Here is a 20,031-nt window from a genome sequence, read left to right as displayed (position 1 = left end):
GTCCAATAAGAACAGTGTGCGGATGTGTCTTAGTGTAGAGAGTGACATAATTACAAGTGCTTCTCACTAAATTAGAATATCATCATAAATTAATTTATTTGAGTTCTTCAATCCAGAAAGTGAAACACATATACTATATATAGTCATTACAAACAGAGTGATCTATTTCAAGTATTTATTTCTGTTAATGTTGTGATTATGGCTTACAGCCAATGAAAACCCCAAAGTCATTATCTCAGTAAATTAGAATACTTTAAAACACCAGCTTGAAAAATTATTTTAAAATCCAAAATGTTGGCCTACTGAAATGTATGTTCAGTAAATGCACAAAATACATGGCCGGGGCTCTTTTTGCATCAATTACAGCATCAATACGGCGTGGCTGTGCCTGTGGCACTGCTGAGGTGTTATAAAAGCCCAGGTTGCTTTGATAGCAGCCTTCAGCTCATCTGCTTTGTAGGGTCTGGTGTCTCTCATCTTCCTCTTATCAATACCCCATATGTTAGGGTTGGCGGAACGCACTGAATATATTTATTAGGTAAGATTGGTGTGTTCGCCACCCGGGATCCACCGTGCAGGAAAGAACCTGCTGCTAAGTGGATGGCAGCACTATATGGCAGTACAATGAGATTTCACACACGGGTTAACTTCACCCTGCGTGAAGGAAGTGATCCCTGTTAAGTCACAGGGTCGCAGTACCGCACAGAGAGCGCAAGCAAGGAACCACAGAACTCTATCCCAGGACACAGGATTAGAGTTAGTGTAGACCTCTTGTGATCGACACCACAATTGGGGTATCAGAGGTAACTAATATGCACAGAAGTGCATGCTGTGCCACACTAGTGGACACCACTAACCACCCAGACATGGGAAAGGTAAGCGCTCTAATAGCGCACGGCGCTGCACTGGCGGTCACAGCAGTAGATGCTGCTTCGTGTGTTAAAGCTGTGAGTTCAGCCGGGTGCTAGATTGCAGCCATACACCTTACGCGAACAGTCACACACAAGGGATGGGTTTTTTAAGGAACGACTTGCACTCATCAACACACACACGTTAACAATTGTATACTAGCGCATGGCCGTGCAGTCATGCGAAGCTTATATAGCTGCAGCATGTTCAGGACCCTTCAAAGAAGGACCAATGGATTTGCAGCGGTACCTGAGCATATGACCCTGGATCTCCATTGAGAGATCTTGCCCTGGGCATGCTCAGTGTGTGCAAAGCAGGACTTAGTCTCAGAAAAGCCTGCTCGCTGCAGATCAGTGCAGGGTACAATAGCTGAGCCTGGAGAGGCAGTAGTAACCCTTTGCACCGTACCAGTCTCAGCGAGACGCTGGGAGCGACGTCTTCGCTGAGCAGGCTCCATTGCGGCCGATGCAGAATGGGAGACCGCAGCAGACACAGATCGAGATTCCCCCTGTGCAGCATAGGAAACTCGACTCCTAACACCATAGATTCTCACTGACTTTGGTCTTGATAAAACACAGTGGACCTACGCCAGCAGATGACATGGCTCCCAAACAATCACTGATTGTGGATAGGGTTGAGCGAAACGGGTCGAACATTTTCAAAAGTCGCCGACTTTTGGCGAAGTCGAGTTTCATGAAACCCGATCCGACCCCTGTGCGTGGTCGGCCATGCGGTACGCGACTTTCGCGCCAAAGTCGCGTTTCAATGACGCGAAAAGCGCCATTTCTCAGCCAATGAAGGTAAACGCAGAGTGTGGGCAGCGTGATGACATAGGTCCTGGTCCCCACCATCTTAGAGAAGGGCATTGCAGTGATTGGCTTGCTGTCTGCGGCATCACAGGGGCTATAAAGGGGAGTTCCCGCCGACCGCCATGTTACTGCTGCTGATCTGAGCTTAGGGAGAGGTTGCTGCCGCTTCGTCAGAAGCAGGGATAGCGTTAGGCAGGGTCCATTAACCACAAAACCGCTTGTGCTGTAGCGATTTCCACTGCCCAACACCACCTTCGGTGTGCAGGGACAGTGGAAGCTCCTTTTTTTTTTTTTCCTCAGCGCTGTAGCTCATTGGGCTGCCCTAGAAGGCTCCCTGATAGCTGCATTGCTGTGTGTACGCCACTGTGCAAACCAACTGCTTTTTTCAAAGCACAAATCCTCTTGTTCCTTCCTTTCTGCACAGCTATCTTGTTTGTTTGTCCACACTTTTTATTTAATTTGTGCATCAGTCCACTCCTTATTGCTGCCTGCCATACCTGGCTGAGATTACTGCAGGGAGATAGTAATTGAAGGACAGTTCCTTTTTTTTTTTTTTTTTTTTGTGGGAGATTAAGATTGACATTTCTGCTAGAGTGCCATCTCTGTCTGTGTCATCTCTCACTCAGTGGGCCATAGAAAGCCTATTTATTTTTTTGCTTGATTTGGGTTCCAAAATCTACCAGAAAAAATCACAACATCAATCAGTGGGAGAAAAATATTGGCCTCAGGGCTTGTGTGCCACTCCTTACTCCTGTGTGTGCCATCTCTCACTCAGTGGGCCATAGAAAGCCTATTAATTTTTTTGCTTGATTTGGGTTCTAAATTCTACCTGAAAAAATCAATAAATCAATCAGTGGGAGATTAATATTGGCCTTTGGGCTTGTGTGCCAGTCCTAAGCGTGCCATCTCTCTCTCTCTCAGATAGTGGGCCATAGAAAGCCTATTTTTTTATTATTTTATTGGGTTTATAAATTTTCCCTGGAAAAAAAAAAAGTGGGAGATTAATATTGGCCTCTGGGCTTGTGTGCCAGTCCTGAGCGTGCCATCTCTCTCACAAATAGTGGGCCATAGAAAGCCTATTTATTTTTTTGGTTGATTTGGGTTCATAATTCTACCTGAAAAAATCAATCAATCAATCAGTGGGAGATTAATATTGGCCTTTGGGCTTGTGTGCCAGTCCTAAGCGTGCCATCTCTCTCTCTCAGATAGTGGGCCATAGAAAGCCTATTTATTATTATTTTTTTTATTGGGTTTATAAATTTTCCCTGGAAAAAAAAAAAAATGGGAGATTAATATTGGCCTCTGGGCTTGTGTGCCAGTCCTGAGCGTGCCATCTCTCTCACAAATAGTGGGCCATAGAAAGCCTATTTATTTTTTTGGTTGATTTGGGTTCATAATTCTACCTGAAAAAATCAATCAATCAATCAGTGGGAGAAAAATATTGGCCTCAGGGCTTGTGTGCCACTCCTTACTCCTGTGTGTGCCATCTCTCACTCAGTGGGCCATAGAAAGCCTATTAATTTTTTTGCTTGATTTGGGTTCTAAATTCTACCTGAAAAAATCATTAAATCAATCAGTGGGAGATTAATATTGGCCTTTGGGCTTGTGTGCCAGTCCTAAGCGTGCCATCTCTCTCTCTCTCTCAGATAGTGGGCCATAGAAAGCCTATTTTTTTATTATTTTATTGGGTTTATAAATTTTCCCTGGAAAAAAAAAAAATGGGAGATTAATATTGGCCTCTGGGCTTGTGTGCCAGTCCTGAGCGTGCCATCTCTCTCACAAATAGTGGGCCATAGAAAGCCTATTAATTTTTTTGCTTGATTTGGGTTCCAAAATCTACCAAAAAAAATCACTAAATCAATCAGTGGGAGATTAATATTGGCCTCTGGGCTTGTGTGCCACTCCTGACTCCTGTGAGCGTCATCTGTCACTCAGTGGGCCCTAGAAAGCCTATTTTTTGTTTTATTTGTTTTCTAAATTCTCCCTGAAAAAATCATTTTATTTTCTTTGGTTTCTAAATTATTCCTGAAAAAAATCATTTTTTTTGTATTTTTTTTTCTCTAAAGTCTCCCTGAAAAAAAAAAAAAAAAATCTGTGGGAGATTCATATTGCCCCTTCTGCTTGTGTGCCAGTCTTGACTCCTGGGTGTGCCATCTCTCTCTCTCTCCCCAATTGTGGGCCATAGAAAGCCTATTAATTTTTTTGCTTGATTTGGGTTCCAAAATCTACCAAAAATAATCACTAAATCAATCAGTGGGAGATTAATATTGGCCTCTGGGCTTGTCTGCCACTCCTGACTCCTGTGTGCGTCATCTGTCACTCAGTGGGCCCTAGAAAGCCTATTTTTTGTTTTATTTGTTTTCTAAATTCTCCCTGAAAAAATCATTTTATTTTCTTTGGTTTCTAAATTATTCCTGAAAAAAATCATTTTTTTTGTATTTTTTTTTCTCTAAAGTCTCCCTGAAAAAAAAAAAAAAAAAAAATCTGTGGGAGATTCATATTGCCCCTTCTGCTTGTGTGCCAGTCTTGACTCCTGGGTGTGCCATCTCTCTCTCTCTCCCCAATTGTGGGCCATAGAAAGCCTATTAATTTTTTTGCTTGATTTGGATTCCAAAATCTACCAAAAAAAATAACTAAATCAATCAGTGGGAGATTAATATTGGCCTCTGGGCTTGTGTGCCACTCCTGACTCCTGTGTGCGTCATCTGTCACTCAGTGGGCCCTAGAAAGCCTATTTTTTGTTTTATTTGTTTTCTAAATTCTCCCTGAAACAATCATTTTATTTTCTTTGGTTTCTAAATTATTCCTGAAAAAAATCATTTTTTTTGTATTTTTTTTTCTCTCAAATCTCCCTGAAAAAAAAAAAATCTGTGGGAGATTCATATTGCCCCTTCTGCTTGTGTGCCAGTCTTGACTCCTGGGTGTGCCATCTCTCTCTCTCCCCAATTGTGGGCCATAGAATGCCTATTAATTTTTTTGCTTGATTTGGGTTCCAAAATCTACCAAAAAAAATCACTAAATCAATCAGTGGGAGATTAATATTGGCCTCTGGGCTTGTGTGCCACTCCTGACTCCTGTGAGCGTCATCTGCCACTCAGTGGGCCCTAGAAAGCCTATTTTTTGTTTTATTTGTTTTCTAAATTCTCCCTGAAAAAATCATTTTATTTTCTTTGGTTTCTAAATTATTCCTGAAAAAAATCATTTTTTTTGAATTTTTTTTTCTCTAAAGTCTCCCTGAAAAAAAAAAAAAAAAAATCTGTGGGAGATTCATATTGCCCCTTCTGCTTGTGTGTCAGTCTTGACTCCTGGGTGTGCCATCTCTCTCTCTCTCCCCAATTGTGGGCCATAGAAAGCCTATTAATTTTTTTGCTTGATTTGGGTTCCAAAATCTACCAAAAATAATCACTAAATCAATCAGTGGGAGATTAATATTGGCCTCTGGGCTTGTCTGCCACTCCTGACTCCTGTGTGCGTCATCTGTCACTCAGTGGGCCCTAGAAAGCCTATTTTTTGTTTTATTTGTTTTCTAAATTCTCCCTGAAAAAAATCATTTTATTTTCTTTGGTTTCTAAATTATTCCTGAAAAAAATCATTTTTTTTTGTATTTTTTTTTCTCTAAAGTCTCCCTGAAAAAAAAAAAAAAAAAAAAATCTGTGGGAGATTCATATTGCCCCTTCTGCTTGTGTGCCAGTCTTGACTCCTGGGTGTGCCATCTCTCTCTCTCTCCCCAATTGTGGGCCATAGAATGCCTATTAATATTTTTGCTTGATTTGGGTTCCAAAATCTACCAAAAAAAATCACTAAATCAATCAGTGAGAGATTAATATTGGCCTCTGGGCTTGTGTGCCACTCCTGACTCCTGTGTGCGTCATCTGTCACTCAGTGGGCCCTAGAAAGCCTATTTTTTGTTTTATTTGTTTTCTAAATTCTCCCTGAAAAAATCATTTTATTTTCTTTGGTTTCTAAATTATTCCTGAAAAAAATCATTTTTTTTGTATTTTTTTCTCTCTCAAGTCTCCCTGAAAAAAAAAAAAAAAAAAAAAATCTGTGGGAGATTCATATTGCCCCTTCTGCTTGTGTGCCAGTCTTGACTCCTGGGTGTGCCATCTCTCTCTCTCTCCCCAATTGTGGGCCATAGAAAGCCTATTAATTTTTTTGCTTGATTTGGGTTCCAAAATCTACCAAAAAAAATAACTAAATCAATCAGTGGGAGATTAATATTGGCCTCTGGGCTTGTGTGCCACTCCTGACTCCTGTGTGCGTCATCTGTCACTCAGTGGGCCCTAGAAAGCCTATTTTTTGTTTTATTTGTTTTCTAAATTCTCCCTGAAACAATCATTTTATTTTCTTTGGTTTCTAAATTATTCCTGAAAAAAATCATTTTTTTGTATTTTTTTTTCTCTAAAGTCTCCCTGAAAAAAAAAAAAAAAAAATCTGTGGGAGATTCATATTGCCCCTTCTGCTTGTGTGCCAGTCTTGACTCCTGGGTGTGCCATCTCTCTCTCTCCCCAATTGTGGGCCATAGAAAGCCTATTAATTTTTTTGCTTGATTTGGGTTCCAAAATCTACCAAAAAAAATAACTAAATCAATCGGTGGGAGATTAATATTGGCCTCTGGGCTTGTGTGCCACTCCTGACTCCTGTGTGCGTCCTCTCTCACTCAGTGGGCCCTACAAAGCCTTTTTTTTTTTTTTTTTCCCTAAATTCTCCCTGAAACAATCATTTCATTTTATTTGTTTTATAAATTCTTCTGTAAAAAATAATTTTTTTTTTATTTTTTTTTTTTCTGAAGTCTCCCTTTTAAAAAAAACAAACACAAATCAGTGGGAGATAAATATTTACATTTGCGCTTCAGTGACAGTCCTGCGTGTGTGCCATCTCATTTGTTGCCAACAACAACAGAGTGTGTAACATTGTGGCTGATTTTCGTTGTGGTCTCACCCACCTGTAAAGGGGTAGCTAAATCATACTGAAGTTATAGCTCACCGTGTAAGTTGTGTGACAGCAACAAATACCGTTCGTTTGGTAACGTTTTTAAAACAATGAGGAAGTCTGGTGGAAGAGGTCGTGGCCGGGGGCGTTCATTGTCAGCTGGTAATGAGGGTAGTGGTAGTGGTGGAGCATCAGGTGGTCGTGGGAAAAAAAATATTGCACCTAAGTCTGGAGCTGTGGAGCCAGGTTCGTCGTCTGGCTACACAAGGCCTCGAACCCTCCCTTTTCTGGGAGTAGGAAAACTGCTTTTAAAGCCGGAGCATCAAGAGCAAGTTTTGGCTTATCTTGCTGACTCAGCCTCTAGCTCTTTTGCCTCCTCTCGTGAAACTGGTAAAAGTAAAAGCAGCGCGTCGTTAGTGGATGTTCACGGTCAGGGACAAGTCGCTTCCTTGTCCTCTTCAGCAAAAACAACAACAGAGAAGAATGCAGCAGGCGACACAACGGGTTACTCCATGGAGCTCTTTACACATACCGTCCCTGGCTTAGAAAGTGAAGCAGTTAACAGTCCATGCCCATTACAAGTTGAATCTGACATGGAGTGCACTGATGCACAGCCACAGCCAGACTACTATGCTGGTCCTTTGACTCAGACCACAACATTGCCCTCGCAGGGTGCTGATCAAGAATCAGACCCTGATGAGACTATGTTGCCCCATCACGAACGCTATACCACCGACCGACACGGTGACACAGACGAAGTTGCACACGAGCTACAAGAAGAGGTAATAGATGACCCAGTTCTTGACCCCGATTGGCAGCCATTGGGGGAACAGGGTGCAGGCAGCAGCAGTTCTGAAGCGGAGGAGGAGGGGCCGCAGCAGGCATCAACATCGCAACAGGTTCCATCTGCCGGGCCCGTATCTTGGCCAAAACGCGTGGCAAAGTCAAAACCTGTTGGAGGACAGCGTGGCCATCCGGTTAAAGCTCAGTCTGCAATGCCTGAAAAGGTATCCGATGCTAGAAAGAGTGCAATCTGGCATTTTTTTAAACAACATCCAATTGATCAGCACAAAGTAATCTGTCAAAAATGTTCAACTACCTTAAGCAGAGGGCAGAATCTGAAAAGTCTCAATACAAGTTGCATGCATAGACATTTAACCACCATGCATTTGCAAGCTTGGACTAACTACCAAACGTCCCTTAAGGTTGTAGCACCCTCGGCCAATGAAGCTACTCATCAACGCAACATCCCTTCCGGCAGTGTAGGGCCACCATTTTCTGCACCACCTGCAGTATCTGTGCAGGTTTCTTTGCCAGGCCAAAGCAGTCAGGGTCAGGGAATCGCCAGTTTCGTAGTAGGAAACACTGCATCTAGGGCACCGGCGGCAACAATACCATCTCCCACCGTCTCTCAGTCTGCCATGTCCACCGGCACCCCCGCTAGTTCCACGATCTCCAGCTCTCCAGTCCAGCTCACCCTACATGAGACTATGGTTAGAAAAAGGAAGTACTTAGCCTCGCATCCGCGTACACAGGGTTTGAACGCCCACATAGCTAGACTAATCTCGTTAGAGATGATGCCCTACCGGTTAGTTGAAAGCGAAGCTTTCAAAGACCTGATGGACTACGCTGTACCACGCTACGAGCTACCCAGTCGACACTTTTTTTCCAGAAAAGCCATCCCAGCTCTCCACCAGCATGTTAAAGAGCGCATCGTCCATGCACTCAGGCAATCTGTGAGCACAAAGGTGCACCTGACAACAGATGCATGGACCAGTAGGCATGGCCAGGGACGTTACGTGTCCATCACGGCACACTGGGTAAATGTGGTGGATTCAGGGTCCACAGGGGACAGCAAGTTTGGGACAGTTCTGCCTAGCCCACGGTCTAGGAAACAGTTGGCTGTAGCCGTTCGCACCCCCTCCTCCTCCTCCTCCTCGTCCTCCTGCAGAAGCGAGAGCTCGTCCACAGACCGCAGTCGCACAACCACTCCATCCGCAGCTGCCACTGTTGCACACCAGGTCTCCCATTATGGGGCAGCTACTGGCAAACGTCAGCAGGCTGTATTGGCTATGAAGTGTTTGGGCGACAACAGACACACCGCGGAAGTTCTGTCCGAGTTCTTGCAGCAAGAAACGCAGTCGTGGCTGGGCACTGTAGATCTTGAGGCAGGCAAGGTAGTGAGTGATAACGGAAGGAATTTCATGGCTGCCATCTCCCTTTCCCAACTGAAACACATTCCTTGCCTGGCTCACACCTTAAACCTGGTGGTGCAGTGCTTCCTGAAAAGTTATCCGGGGTTATCCGACCTGCTCCTCAAAGTGCGTGGACTTTGCGCACATATCCGCCGTTCGCCTGTACACTCCAGCCGTATGCAGACCTATCAGCGTTCTTTGAACCTTCCCCAGCATCGCCTAATCATAGACGTTGTTACAAGGTGGAACTCAACACTGCACATGCTTCAGAGACTGTGCGAACAGAGGCGGGCTGTTATGTTTTTGTGGGAGGATACACATACACGGGCAGGCAGTAGGATGGCAGACATGGAGTTGTCAGGTGTGCAGTGGTCGAAGATTCAAGACATGTGTCAAGTCCTTCAGTGTTTTGAGGAATGCACACGGCTGGTTAGTGCAGACAACGCCATAATAAGCATGAGCATCCCCCTAATGTGTCTGCTGATGCAAAGTTTGACGCACATAAAGGATCAGGCATCTGCACCAGAGGAAGAGGAAAGCCTTGATGACAGTCAGCCATTGTCTGGTCAGGGCAGTGTACAGGACGAGGTAGCGGGCGAAGAGGAGGTGGAGGATGAGGAGGATGATGGGGATGAGTATATTTTTAATGAGGAAGCTTTCCCGGGGTCATTGGAAATTGGTGGCGTGGCAAGGGCGGGTTCTGGTTTTTTGAGGGACACAAGTGACGTAGATTTGCCTGCAACTGCCCCTCAACCAAGCACAACCACAGATTTGACAACTGGAACTTTGGCCCACATGGCGGATTATGCCTTGCGTATCCTCAAAAGGGACACACGCATTACAAAAATGATGAACGATGACGATTACTGGTTGGCCTGCCTCCTTGATCCTCGCTATAAAGGCAAATTGCAAAATATTATGCCACATGAGAACTTGGAACTAATATTAGCAACAAAACAATCAACTCTTGTTGACCGTTTGCTTCTGGCATTCCCTGCACACAGCGCCCGTGATCGTTCTCACACGAGCTCCAGGGACCAGCAGACCAGAGGTGTTAGAGGGGCAGAAATCAGAAGTGGCGTTGGCCAGAGGGGTTTTCTGACCAGGTTGTGGAGTGATTTTGCTGTGACCGCAGACAGGACAGGTACTGCAGCATCAATTCAAAGTGACAGGAGACAACATTTGTCCAGTATCGTTACAAACTATTTTTCATCCCTTATCGACGTTCTCCCTCAACCGTCATTCCCATTTGATTACTGGGCATCCAAATTAGACACCTGGCCAGAATTGGCAGAATATGCATTGCAGGAGCTTGCTTGCCCGGCAGCTAGTGTCCTATCAGAAAGAGTATTCAGTGCTGCAGGTTCAATACTAACTGAAAAAAGGACTCGTCTGGCTACCCAAAATGTAGATGATCTAACCTTCATTAAAATGAACCACAACTGGATTTTGAAATCTTTTGCCCCACCTTGCCCGGCTGACACCTAACTTTCCTATGAAAAGGTCTTGCCTGTGGACTCTTCTGAATGACTTTTCCAATCTCGTAATTTTCTGCACCTGATTGTCCAGCATACGACATGTTTACTCCTAACAAAATGGCCAAACTCCCCACACGGGGCCGTGGTATCGCCACTTTGCGCCAGCACCCGTGAGAGTGCTGTTTGTCTGAAGAGGTGGGTGTGCCCGCTTTTGGTCGACGGCACTGCCACTGGGTCCCTCATAGTACAATAAAGTGTCTCTGGCGGTGGTGGTGCGCACCCAACGTCAGACACACCATTGTTATATGAGGGGCCCTGGGCCTGTACCGCCGGCCACAAGACAGTTCCCCCCCAGCTCAAACAGTGCTCTACCACTAGCAAAATTATCTCTCACAGCTTCACCAATGTTTAGTCTATGCGCTGACATCCTTCAATGCCTGGCACTGACAATACCATTGTTTTGACATTTTTGTTATGTTAGGCCTTCGAAGCCTGTCTGCGGTCCGTTCTTTCTACAACTACTACACTGACCAGGCCACTGCTGGCCGTGTTCCCCTGGAACCAATTTAAACTTGCCTACAGCCAGCCCAATTTTGTTATGTTAGGCCTTCTTAGCCTGTCTGCCGTCACTCCTTCCACTAGACTTCCACTGACCAGACCACTGTTGCCCGTGTACCCCTGGAACCAATTTTAAATTGCCAACAGCCAAATGTTATTATGTTAGGCCTTTGATGCCTGTCTGCCGTCACTCCTTCCACTAGACTTCCACTGACCAGACCACTGCTGCCCGTGTACCCCTGGAACCAATTTTAAATTGCCAACAGCCCAATGTTATGATGTTAGGCCTTTGATGCCTGTCTGCCGTCACTCCTTCCACTAGGCCTCCACTGACCTGTCTACTGCTGCCCGTGTTCCCATGGAACCAATTGTAAATTGCCTACAGCCAGCCCATTTTATTACGTTAGGCCTTCGAAGCCTGTCTGCGGTCCCTCCTTCCACTAGGCCTCCACTTACCTGTCTACTGCTGCCCGTGTTCCCCTGGAACCAATTTTAAATTGCCTACAGGCAGCCCAATTTATTATGTTAGGCCTTCGAAGCCTGTCTGCGGTCCCTCCTTCCACTAGGCCTCCACTTACCTGTCTACTGCTGCCCGTGTTCCCCTGGAACCAATTTTAAATTGCCTACAGCCAGCCCATTTTATTATGTTAGGCCTTCGAAGCCTGTCTGCGGTCCCTCCTTCCACTAGGCCTCCACTGACCTGTCTACTGCTGCCCGTGTTCCCCTGGAACCAATTTTAAATTGCCTACAGCCAGCCCATTTTATTATGTTAGGCCTTCGAAGCCTGTCTGCAGTCCCTCCTTCCACTAGGCCTCCACTTACCTGTCTACTGCTGCCCGTGTTCCCCTGGAACCAATTTTAAATTGCCTACAGGCAGCCCAATTTATTATGTTAGGGCTTCGAAGCCTGTCTGCGGTCCCTCCTTCCACTAGGCCTCCACTGACCTGTCTACTGCTGCCCGTGTTCCCCTGGAACCAATTTTAAACTGCCTACAGGCAGCCCAATTTATTATGTTAGGGCTTCGAAGCCTGTCTGCGGTCCCTCCTTCCACTAGGCCTCCACTGACCTGTCTACTGCTGCCCGTGTACCCCTTGAACCAACATCATAAAATAAAAAAAAAAGTATTTTGCTTATAAAAAAGAAAATACTGGTGAGATATCAAATGCAGACATTTTAACATTAAAAACAAACACACAACTAAAATCTGGTACAGTACTAAAAATGGCCACCAGCTACAATTACTTTATCCTGCAAGTATTTAACTGAAAGGTTTTTTAAATTGAAAACACAGATATGGCATCCACCGAGTGTTGTCCTGTCGCGTCTTCTTTATATTATTGCCGAGAAGATGCAAAACAATGAAAATAATAAAATCATTAATTACCAAAATAATAGAGAAAGTCAACACCACATTGCAAATAAACATTCATTCCAAATAAAGAAGCAGGGCGCGTCCGAGGGTGAGTATATACCTAATAAGAATATAATCACCCTCGGACGCGCAATGCTTATTTCCAACAGCCTTCCTTCCTAAGAATCAGCCCTTCCGTGGTGTAGAGAGACGTTGTGTTACACTTCAAGGTGTTCCCCAGGTTGTCTTTCCTGAGCTTCGATCTTCCGGCTCTCGTTTAGTAGTTCTTGGAAACTACACTGCATTAGGCCTTCAAATTGGGTATGGGGTGTAGAGAGAGGGTGTGTTACACTCCAAGGTGTTCCCCAGGTTGCCTTTCCTGAGCTTCGATCTTCCGGCTCTCGTTTAGTAGTTGTTGGAAACTACGCTGCATTAGGCCTTCAAATTGGGTATGGGGTGTAGAGAGAGGGTGTGTTACACTCCAAGGTGTTCCCCAGGTTGCCTTTCCTGAGCTTCGATCTTCATGCTCTCGTTTAGTAATTGTCGGAAACTACGCTGCATTAGGCCTACAAATTGGGTATGGGGTGTAGAGAGAGGGTTTGTTACACTCCAAGGTGTTCCCCAGGTTGCCTTTCCTGAGCTTCGATCTTCCGGCTCTCGTTTAGTAGTTGTTGGAAACTACGCTGCATTAGGCCTTCAAATTGGGTATGGGGTGTAGAGAGAGGGTGTGTTACACTCCAAGGTGTTCCCCAGGTTGCCTTTCCTGAGCTTCGATCTTCCGGCTCTCGTTTAGTAGTTCTTGGAAACTACACTGCATTTGGCCTTCAAATTGGGTATGGGGTGTAGAGAGAGGGTGTGTTACACTCCAAGGTGTTCCCCAGGTTGCCTTTCCTGAGCTTCGATATTCCGGCTCTCGTTTAGTAGTTGTTGGAAACTACACTGCATTAGGCCTACAAATTTGGTATGGGGGAAACATTGGCGCATCTGCGGTCCCTCCTTCCTCTAGGCCTCCACTGACCTGTCTACTGCTGCCCGTGTTCCCCTGGAACCAATTTTAAATTGCCTACAGGCAGCCCAATTTATTATGTTAGGGCTTCGAAGCCTGTCTGCGGTCCCTCCTTCCACTAGGCCTCCACTGACCTGTCTACTGCTGCCCGTGTACCCCTTGAACCAACATCATAAAAAAAAAAAAAAGTATTTTGCTTATAAAAAAGAAAATACTGGTGAGATATCAAATGCAGACATTTTAACATTAAAAACAAACACACAACTAAAATCTGGTACAGTACTAAAAATGGCCACCAGCTACAATTACTTTCTCCTGCAAGTAGTTAACTGAAAGGTTTTTTAAATTGAAAACACAGATATGGCATCCACCGAGTGTTGTCCTGTCGCGTCTTCTTTATATTATTGCCGAGAAGATGCAAAACAATGAAAATAATAAAATCATTAATTACCAAAATAATAGAGAAAGTCAACACCACATTGCAAATAAACATTCATTCCAAATAAAGAAGCAGGGCGCGTCCGAGGGTGAGTATATACCTAATAAGAATATAATCACCCTCGGACGCGCAATGCTTATTTCCAACAGCCTTCCTTCCTAAGAATCAGCCCTTCCGTGGTGTAGAGAGACGTTGTGTTACACTCCAAGGTGTTCCCCAGGTTGCCTTTCCTGAGCTTCGATCTTCCGGCTCTCGTTTAGTAGTTGTTGGAAACTACGCTGCATTAGGCCTTCAAATTGGGTATGGGGTGTAGAGAGATGGTGTGTTCCACTCCAAGGTGTTCCCCAGGTTGCCTTTCCTGAGCTTCGATCTTCCGGCTCTCGTTTAGTAGTTGTCGGAAACTACGCTGCATTAGGCCTTCAAATTGGGTATGGGGTGTAGAGAGAGGGTGTGTTACACTCCAAGGTGTTCCCCAGGTTGCCTTTCCTGAGCTTCGATCTTCCGGCTCTCATTTAGTAGTTCTTGGAAACTACACTGCATTAGGCCTTCAAATTGGGTATGGGGTGTAGAGAGAGGGTGTGTTACACTCCAAGGTGTTCCCCAGGTTGCCTTGCCATTGCTTCGGTCTTCCGACTCTCGTTTAGTAGTTGTAGAAAAGTACACTGCATTAGGCCTACAAAATGGGTATGGGGTGGAGAGAGATGGTGTGTTACACTCCAAGGTGTTCCCCAGGTTGCCTTTCCTGAGCTTCTATCTACAGGCTCTCATTAAATTGTGGTTAAATGGAACAACTGCATTTGGCGTACTAGTTGGTTTGGGGCCTACTATCGGTGTCTGCCACTCCTTGCTGTTCTCCTGGTTTCCTGTCCTGAAATTCCATTTTCAGGCTCTCGTTAAGTAGTTGTTAATGTTAGACTGCATTTGGCCTACTAGTTGGGTTGGGGCCTACTATCGGTGTCTGCCTCTCCTTGCTGTTCTCCTCCACTGAACAAAGCTGTGCCGCCTGTTTACTACGGTTGCCAATTTTGAACTGCATTTCGACTACTTACTGATTTGGCCCTACTCTCTGTGTCAGCCTCTCATTCCAGTTGTCCTCCACTGCAATGCCCCCTGGTTATTCCTGTGTTACCAATTTTGAACTGCATTTAGCCCACTTTATTCTTTGGGCCTATATCTGTGTTTCCACTTCATCGTGCCCATTGCCCAGCCAGTGATAGATGAGTCTGCTGGTACATTGACCCATAACGCAACATTCCCCGTGCATGCTACACAACAACATTGTGACCCTGCTGAAAGTCAGGTTGCTCTTCCCGCATACCATACCACCTTACACGGGGACAAAGAGGAAGGTGCAGATGAAAGTTCAGGTTCCTTCATCAGGTGGGGGGAGGAATACTAGTTGGCGACGTCACTGGCACAGGGCCTCTCATAGTACGCAAAAGTGTTGCTGCCGGTGGGAGGCGCCCCCGCCGTGCAAACACACCGCGGTACTTTGAGGGGCCCTGTGCCAGTGCCAATGCCAACAAGTGGGCCCCCCCTGCTTGCTCAGGATCACAGCACTTGCAAAGTTGAAATACTTACCTCTCCCTGCTCCACTGCCGTGACGTGGTCCAGATTTCCTGGGCCCACTAATTACTTGAACCAGCGCTACCCCACACAACTTTAGCCAAATGACCCCCAATTTCAAATGCCTTCCAATTATTATAAGGTAAATTACGCTTGACAAGCTTCATTAAGAAGAATGGATGGTTTTGACATTAAAATGGGCACTCTAGGTGTTTTCCTGGCCCCCACTCACTGCCGACTATGCTGCCCCATTGACTTGCATTGGGTTTCGTGTTTCGGTCGATCCCTACTTTTCACCATAATCGGCCGATTTCACTCGACCCGACTTTTGAGATAGTCGGGTTTCGCGAAACCCGGCTCGACTCTAAAAAGGTCAAGGTCGCTCAACTCTAATTGTGGAAACTTCACAATAAACCTCAAGCAGCTTGGATTGTGGCCTCTCCACTCTTCCTCCAGACTCTGGGACCTTGATTTCAAAGTGAAATGCAAAATTTACTTTCAACTGAAAGCAACACCTTGGACCACTGAGCAACAGTCCAGTTCTCTTTCTCCTTGGATCAGGTAAGACGCTTCTGGCTTTGTCTATTGGTCATGAGTGGATTGACACAAGGAATGTGAACCCTTGTAGCCCATGTCCTGGATACGTCTGTGTGTGGTGGCTCTTGAAGCAATGACTCCAGTAGCAGTCCACGCCTCGTGAATCTCCACCAAATTTTTGAATGGCCTTTTCTTAATAATCCTTTCAAGGCTGAGTTTAACCCAGTTGCTTGTGCACCTTTTTCTACCACACTTTTTCCTTCCACTCAATTTTCCATTAATACGCTTGGATACAGCACTCTGTGAACAGCCGGCTTCTTTAGCAATGACGTTTTGTAGCTTACCCACTTTGTGGAGTGTGTCAATGACTTCCTTCTGGACATCTGTCAAGTCAGCAGTCTTCCCCAAGATTGTGGAGCCTACTGAAACAGACTAAGGAACCTTTTAAAATGCTTAGGAAGCCTTTTCAAGTGTTTTTTTGTTAAATTCTAATTTACTGAGATGACTTTTGGCTTTTCATTGGCTATAAGTCATAATCATCAACATTAACAGAAATAAACACTTGAAATAGATCACTCTGTTTGGGATCTGCTCCAGAGATTATTATACATAAAGGGGGAGTTACATTATAACATTATAATGAGGGAGGTAGCCCAGATTGCCCTCATTATAATCTATCAATGTAGACACCACTTAATGAATTCAGCGTATCTTCTCAGTGGTGTGCGCCTCCTTGCCTCACTAGAAATGCTACTTCAGATGCAGACTAGATTTGCTTTTCTGGCATAAGAAATGTAGAAATGTTTCTTGAATTTCATAGGCTGGGGTAGTTACACCCTATCCTGCTCTGGCTCCTCTCCAGCTTCACCAAAATTACATGCTGCAAACGTCAAAAGTCGCAAAACTTTTGCGCAGCTCTTCATTGTGCAAAAAATTGTGACTTTTAAAAGTGCTTTATGCCATCTTTCTGGCTAAAACTATTTGATGAATTAAAACCCATCATGCTTATACAAACTGGTAGCTGGTAGCAAACATAAGGGATATGAAAGGACTAACCTCTACAGTTTCTGCATGGTATAATATCAGAAAAGGTACTGGTCCAACCCATATTTTCATCAATGGTAGGTGTCTGAAAGCCTCTGTGTGCTCAACCAATCCAATGAAAAAATCTAAAGAATTAATAAATATAAACAATGCTTAAATAGGAAGCTAGAACGTAAGTGTTTTTATGTGAGTGCGACTATACAAACCATAGTATCATCTGCAACCTTTTTTTCCATTCATAATAGGAATTGCTGTGTAGCACATGCCTTTCTCAAGCTGGGTCTCAGAAAATACAGAGGTTGTGAGGTGCACAATTTTATTGAACAAAATGTTTTTATGATGTTGCACAACTTAAGGTCTCATTCAGATGTCCATGATCATCGGTCCAATATTGGATTGTAATGCAAAAACAGGCCATGTGTCTCCCGAACACATCATTACAGCTTCATATATTTCTATGAGGCTGTCTCGGTGGGGTCTGCAGACAAACGGCCAGTCCGTGCATTACAATCTGAGATTGGGCCGATGATCATGGATGTCTGAAAGATCCTTAATATTGTAAGGTAGTGTACCACATGGACATATAATGCCAATAACCAAAGCCACCAAGACACTGAGTAGTGAACACCTCCGTCCTTATACTAAGGCCTCATTTAGACATCAGTTTTTCAATGTATGGAGAAAAACGGCCTGAGTTTTATTAGTGAGTTTCATCAGTGTTTAATCTGCTGATGAGAAAAAATAAAGTTTCTCCATCTTCTCCTTGCTATCAGTCAGTGAAAAACAATGATGGAATCCAAGTGTTGTCTGCTTTTTTCACTGACCCATAGAGAGTAGCGGCTGTAACCACACCCTTTGCACTAACTGACAGCAGCTCAGCATTAGAGCCGGCTGTCAGTCAGTATGGGGGGCACGGTAACAGCCGCCGCTCTCTATTCTCAGAGCGGTGACTGAACCAGCGCTGCGCCGCCCCAACAACTGAAACCTTAGTATGACTTAAACAGGACCTGTCCCCAGGTCAAAAGAAGGCAGATCTTGTTTGTTTGTTTTTTAAATCCTCCATATGGTTTCAGAGATTTAAACATTTTTATTTGCTTCTAATGTTTCTGCTCTTTAGCAGGAAGGTTTTACTCACAGTGTCAATTAGTGGAACTGCCTAAAGACATGCTCCCAGAGAATCCTGTGAGCAACACTGCCTTGATTTAAAAAAAAATCTAAATGCAAATAAGAAGGTCCATATTCCTAGAACTATCCTCAAAAAACAATAGAATACTCAGGGGAGCAGAAGGAATGAAGTAAGAGCAAGAACTGACCATTTTTGACCTAGTGACAGGTCCTTTTTAAGAGAGGATGAGGGCATTTCTTGTTACTGTCGCCTTGTGGATACCTGTCTCTTATGAAGAAACTTTGAACATCATTACTACTTATTATAATTTAAATGAGTAAAATAACAAAGTGTTCGTAAAAGCAAGCTACTATGCCATTTACCATACTTATTATTTAAAAATCATCTCTTTTGTCTTCAGTATTTTGTGCTCATCAGCAGTCTTTTGCCAGTGGCCAGTCTCCTAGCCAAGAAGTGTAGTTCCTACAAGTTCTTTTGTATTTGTAGCTGATTGAATTACTGGATCCTGCCAGCCTTGAAACCTCTTGCTCCAAAAGTACCCATACTTGCAGCATGAGAGTGTCAGAGGTGCAATCACGTAATCATACCGCTGGTCGGTCAATACATCAGGAGCGCTCTTCCCTCTTAAGAGCAAGAAATTAGAAGGATCGGAGCTGTGCAACCATGAAAAAAAATGTAGACAATCCCTTTAAGCAACACTTTTGGTAAATCTGAAATGCTAGGTGCCTAATGGTCTGACGAGTGGGTGGTGCATAGCAAGAATTAAAAAAAAAAACTTCAAAAAGAAGAATATAGAAAAAATTCTGTACCTCCACCATTTGGCTTGAATCGCAGAGCATTTCCAATTATTGGGTAGGTTGGACTGAATCCAGGAATGGGCTTCATTATATTCCATTTTCGAATATACTCAGTAAGAAAAGGGGTAGCAGAAATAGCCAGCAATGTCAGCAAGACTATAGCTGCAGACAGCCAGATCAGATGTACGTCTTCACTTAGAGCCATCACAGGACATTCACCAATATCAACCTTAGAGAATTTCTTCAAACCTTGGTTCCAAGATGTGAACTGTACATTATTGTACAGTCTTGCAGACTACTATGTTCCTCCTGGCTACAACTGCTTAAAAAAAAAAAACATCATGCAGATATGAATGATCACATGCTGTTTTATGGCTATAAGTCATGCTTTAGTTGTAAAGCATTTGTGAAACATTAACAATACTGTGTTATCTAATCTGGACAGTGCAGTATAATGAAATCATTTTATGTCAAGGTTGTATTTTTAGCAATAACCCTGTTGTTACAAATTTCCTACATCTTAAAACGTTTTGTCACTTTTTATCTAAATAAACCTTAATTGGGCATTCCAGTCTGCAAAGATTGTTAGCCCCCCCCCCCGCGTAGATGACAAGAAATATAGCGGGGGTCTCATGTCCTCATAGACCCCCCTTAGTTCAAATGTTGCTTAGGATTAGATTGCGACTTAATTTTATTGTGTAATTAAGGTTGGAGCTAGGAATGGTTCTGAGCCAAAAACTGGTTTTAGCCTGTTTTTTTGCGTGCCGTTTTTATGGCAATTTGATTGGCCACAAGAGTTTTGGCATTTTTTTGCGTCATATAACCTCCCCCTGCTCTGCCCGGTGTACCTCAGTTGCTGGCGCAAGAAGAAAGAAGAGCCCACCCTCCCCCCCTATTTATTTATTTATTTTATTATATTGTCGCGAGGTTTTGCTTGTGGGAAAAAATCACTCAGTTATGGGTGGATTTGGTCATTTGGAAATTTCTGGTTGTTGGAAACATGTTATTTGGATGTTTATTTATTGGAGAATATTTAAAGGTATTTATGTAACCCAAAATAAAACCTCACGGCCATTTTTATGCCAGCTTAATTGTCTATGTGTCGTTATTTGGGGTATGGGTCTTATGGGGACATGTCCCTCATCTGATGGCTAGTAGACATGAGCGAATATGTTGGGGTCCCTCATTATTTGGCAAATTATAGCGCTTACCGAATAAGCTGCAGAGGGAACCCGGATACCTGGAGTGCGCCGGCTGATCAGAAGCATGTGTCACGGCTATGTG

At 44.1% G+C, this 20,031-nt stretch overlaps 1 protein-coding gene across 2 annotated transcripts in view; it reads right to left on the bottom strand.

The window, feature by feature from the left end:
* The window catches only part of LOC138656960 (cytochrome P450 4V2-like), a 146,232-nt gene extending 127,177 nt beyond the window's left edge, over positions 1-19,055 (bottom strand). For both annotated transcript variants that reach the window (XM_069744364.1, XM_069744365.1), the window contains exons 1-2: positions 18,760-19,055; positions 16,837-16,949 (exon numbers count right to left, since the gene is read on the bottom strand). In XM_069744364.1, coding sequence (XP_069600465.1) covers positions 16,837-16,949; positions 18,760-18,952 — 306 coding nt within the window. In that variant the 5' untranslated portion in view covers positions 18,953-19,055. The remainder of the gene's footprint in view (positions 1-16,836; positions 16,950-18,759) is intronic.
* Positions 19,056-20,031: the final 976 nt, after the last annotated feature.

The sequence above is a fragment of the Ranitomeya imitator genome, chromosome 1 (assembly GCF_032444005.1).
Source record: "Ranitomeya imitator isolate aRanImi1 chromosome 1, aRanImi1.pri, whole genome shotgun sequence".
Classification (NCBI taxonomy): Eukaryota; Metazoa; Chordata; class Amphibia; order Anura; family Dendrobatidae; genus Ranitomeya; species Ranitomeya imitator.
Note: the sequence above shows the minus strand (reverse complement) of the source record. Positions and strands in the feature narration are given on the sequence as shown.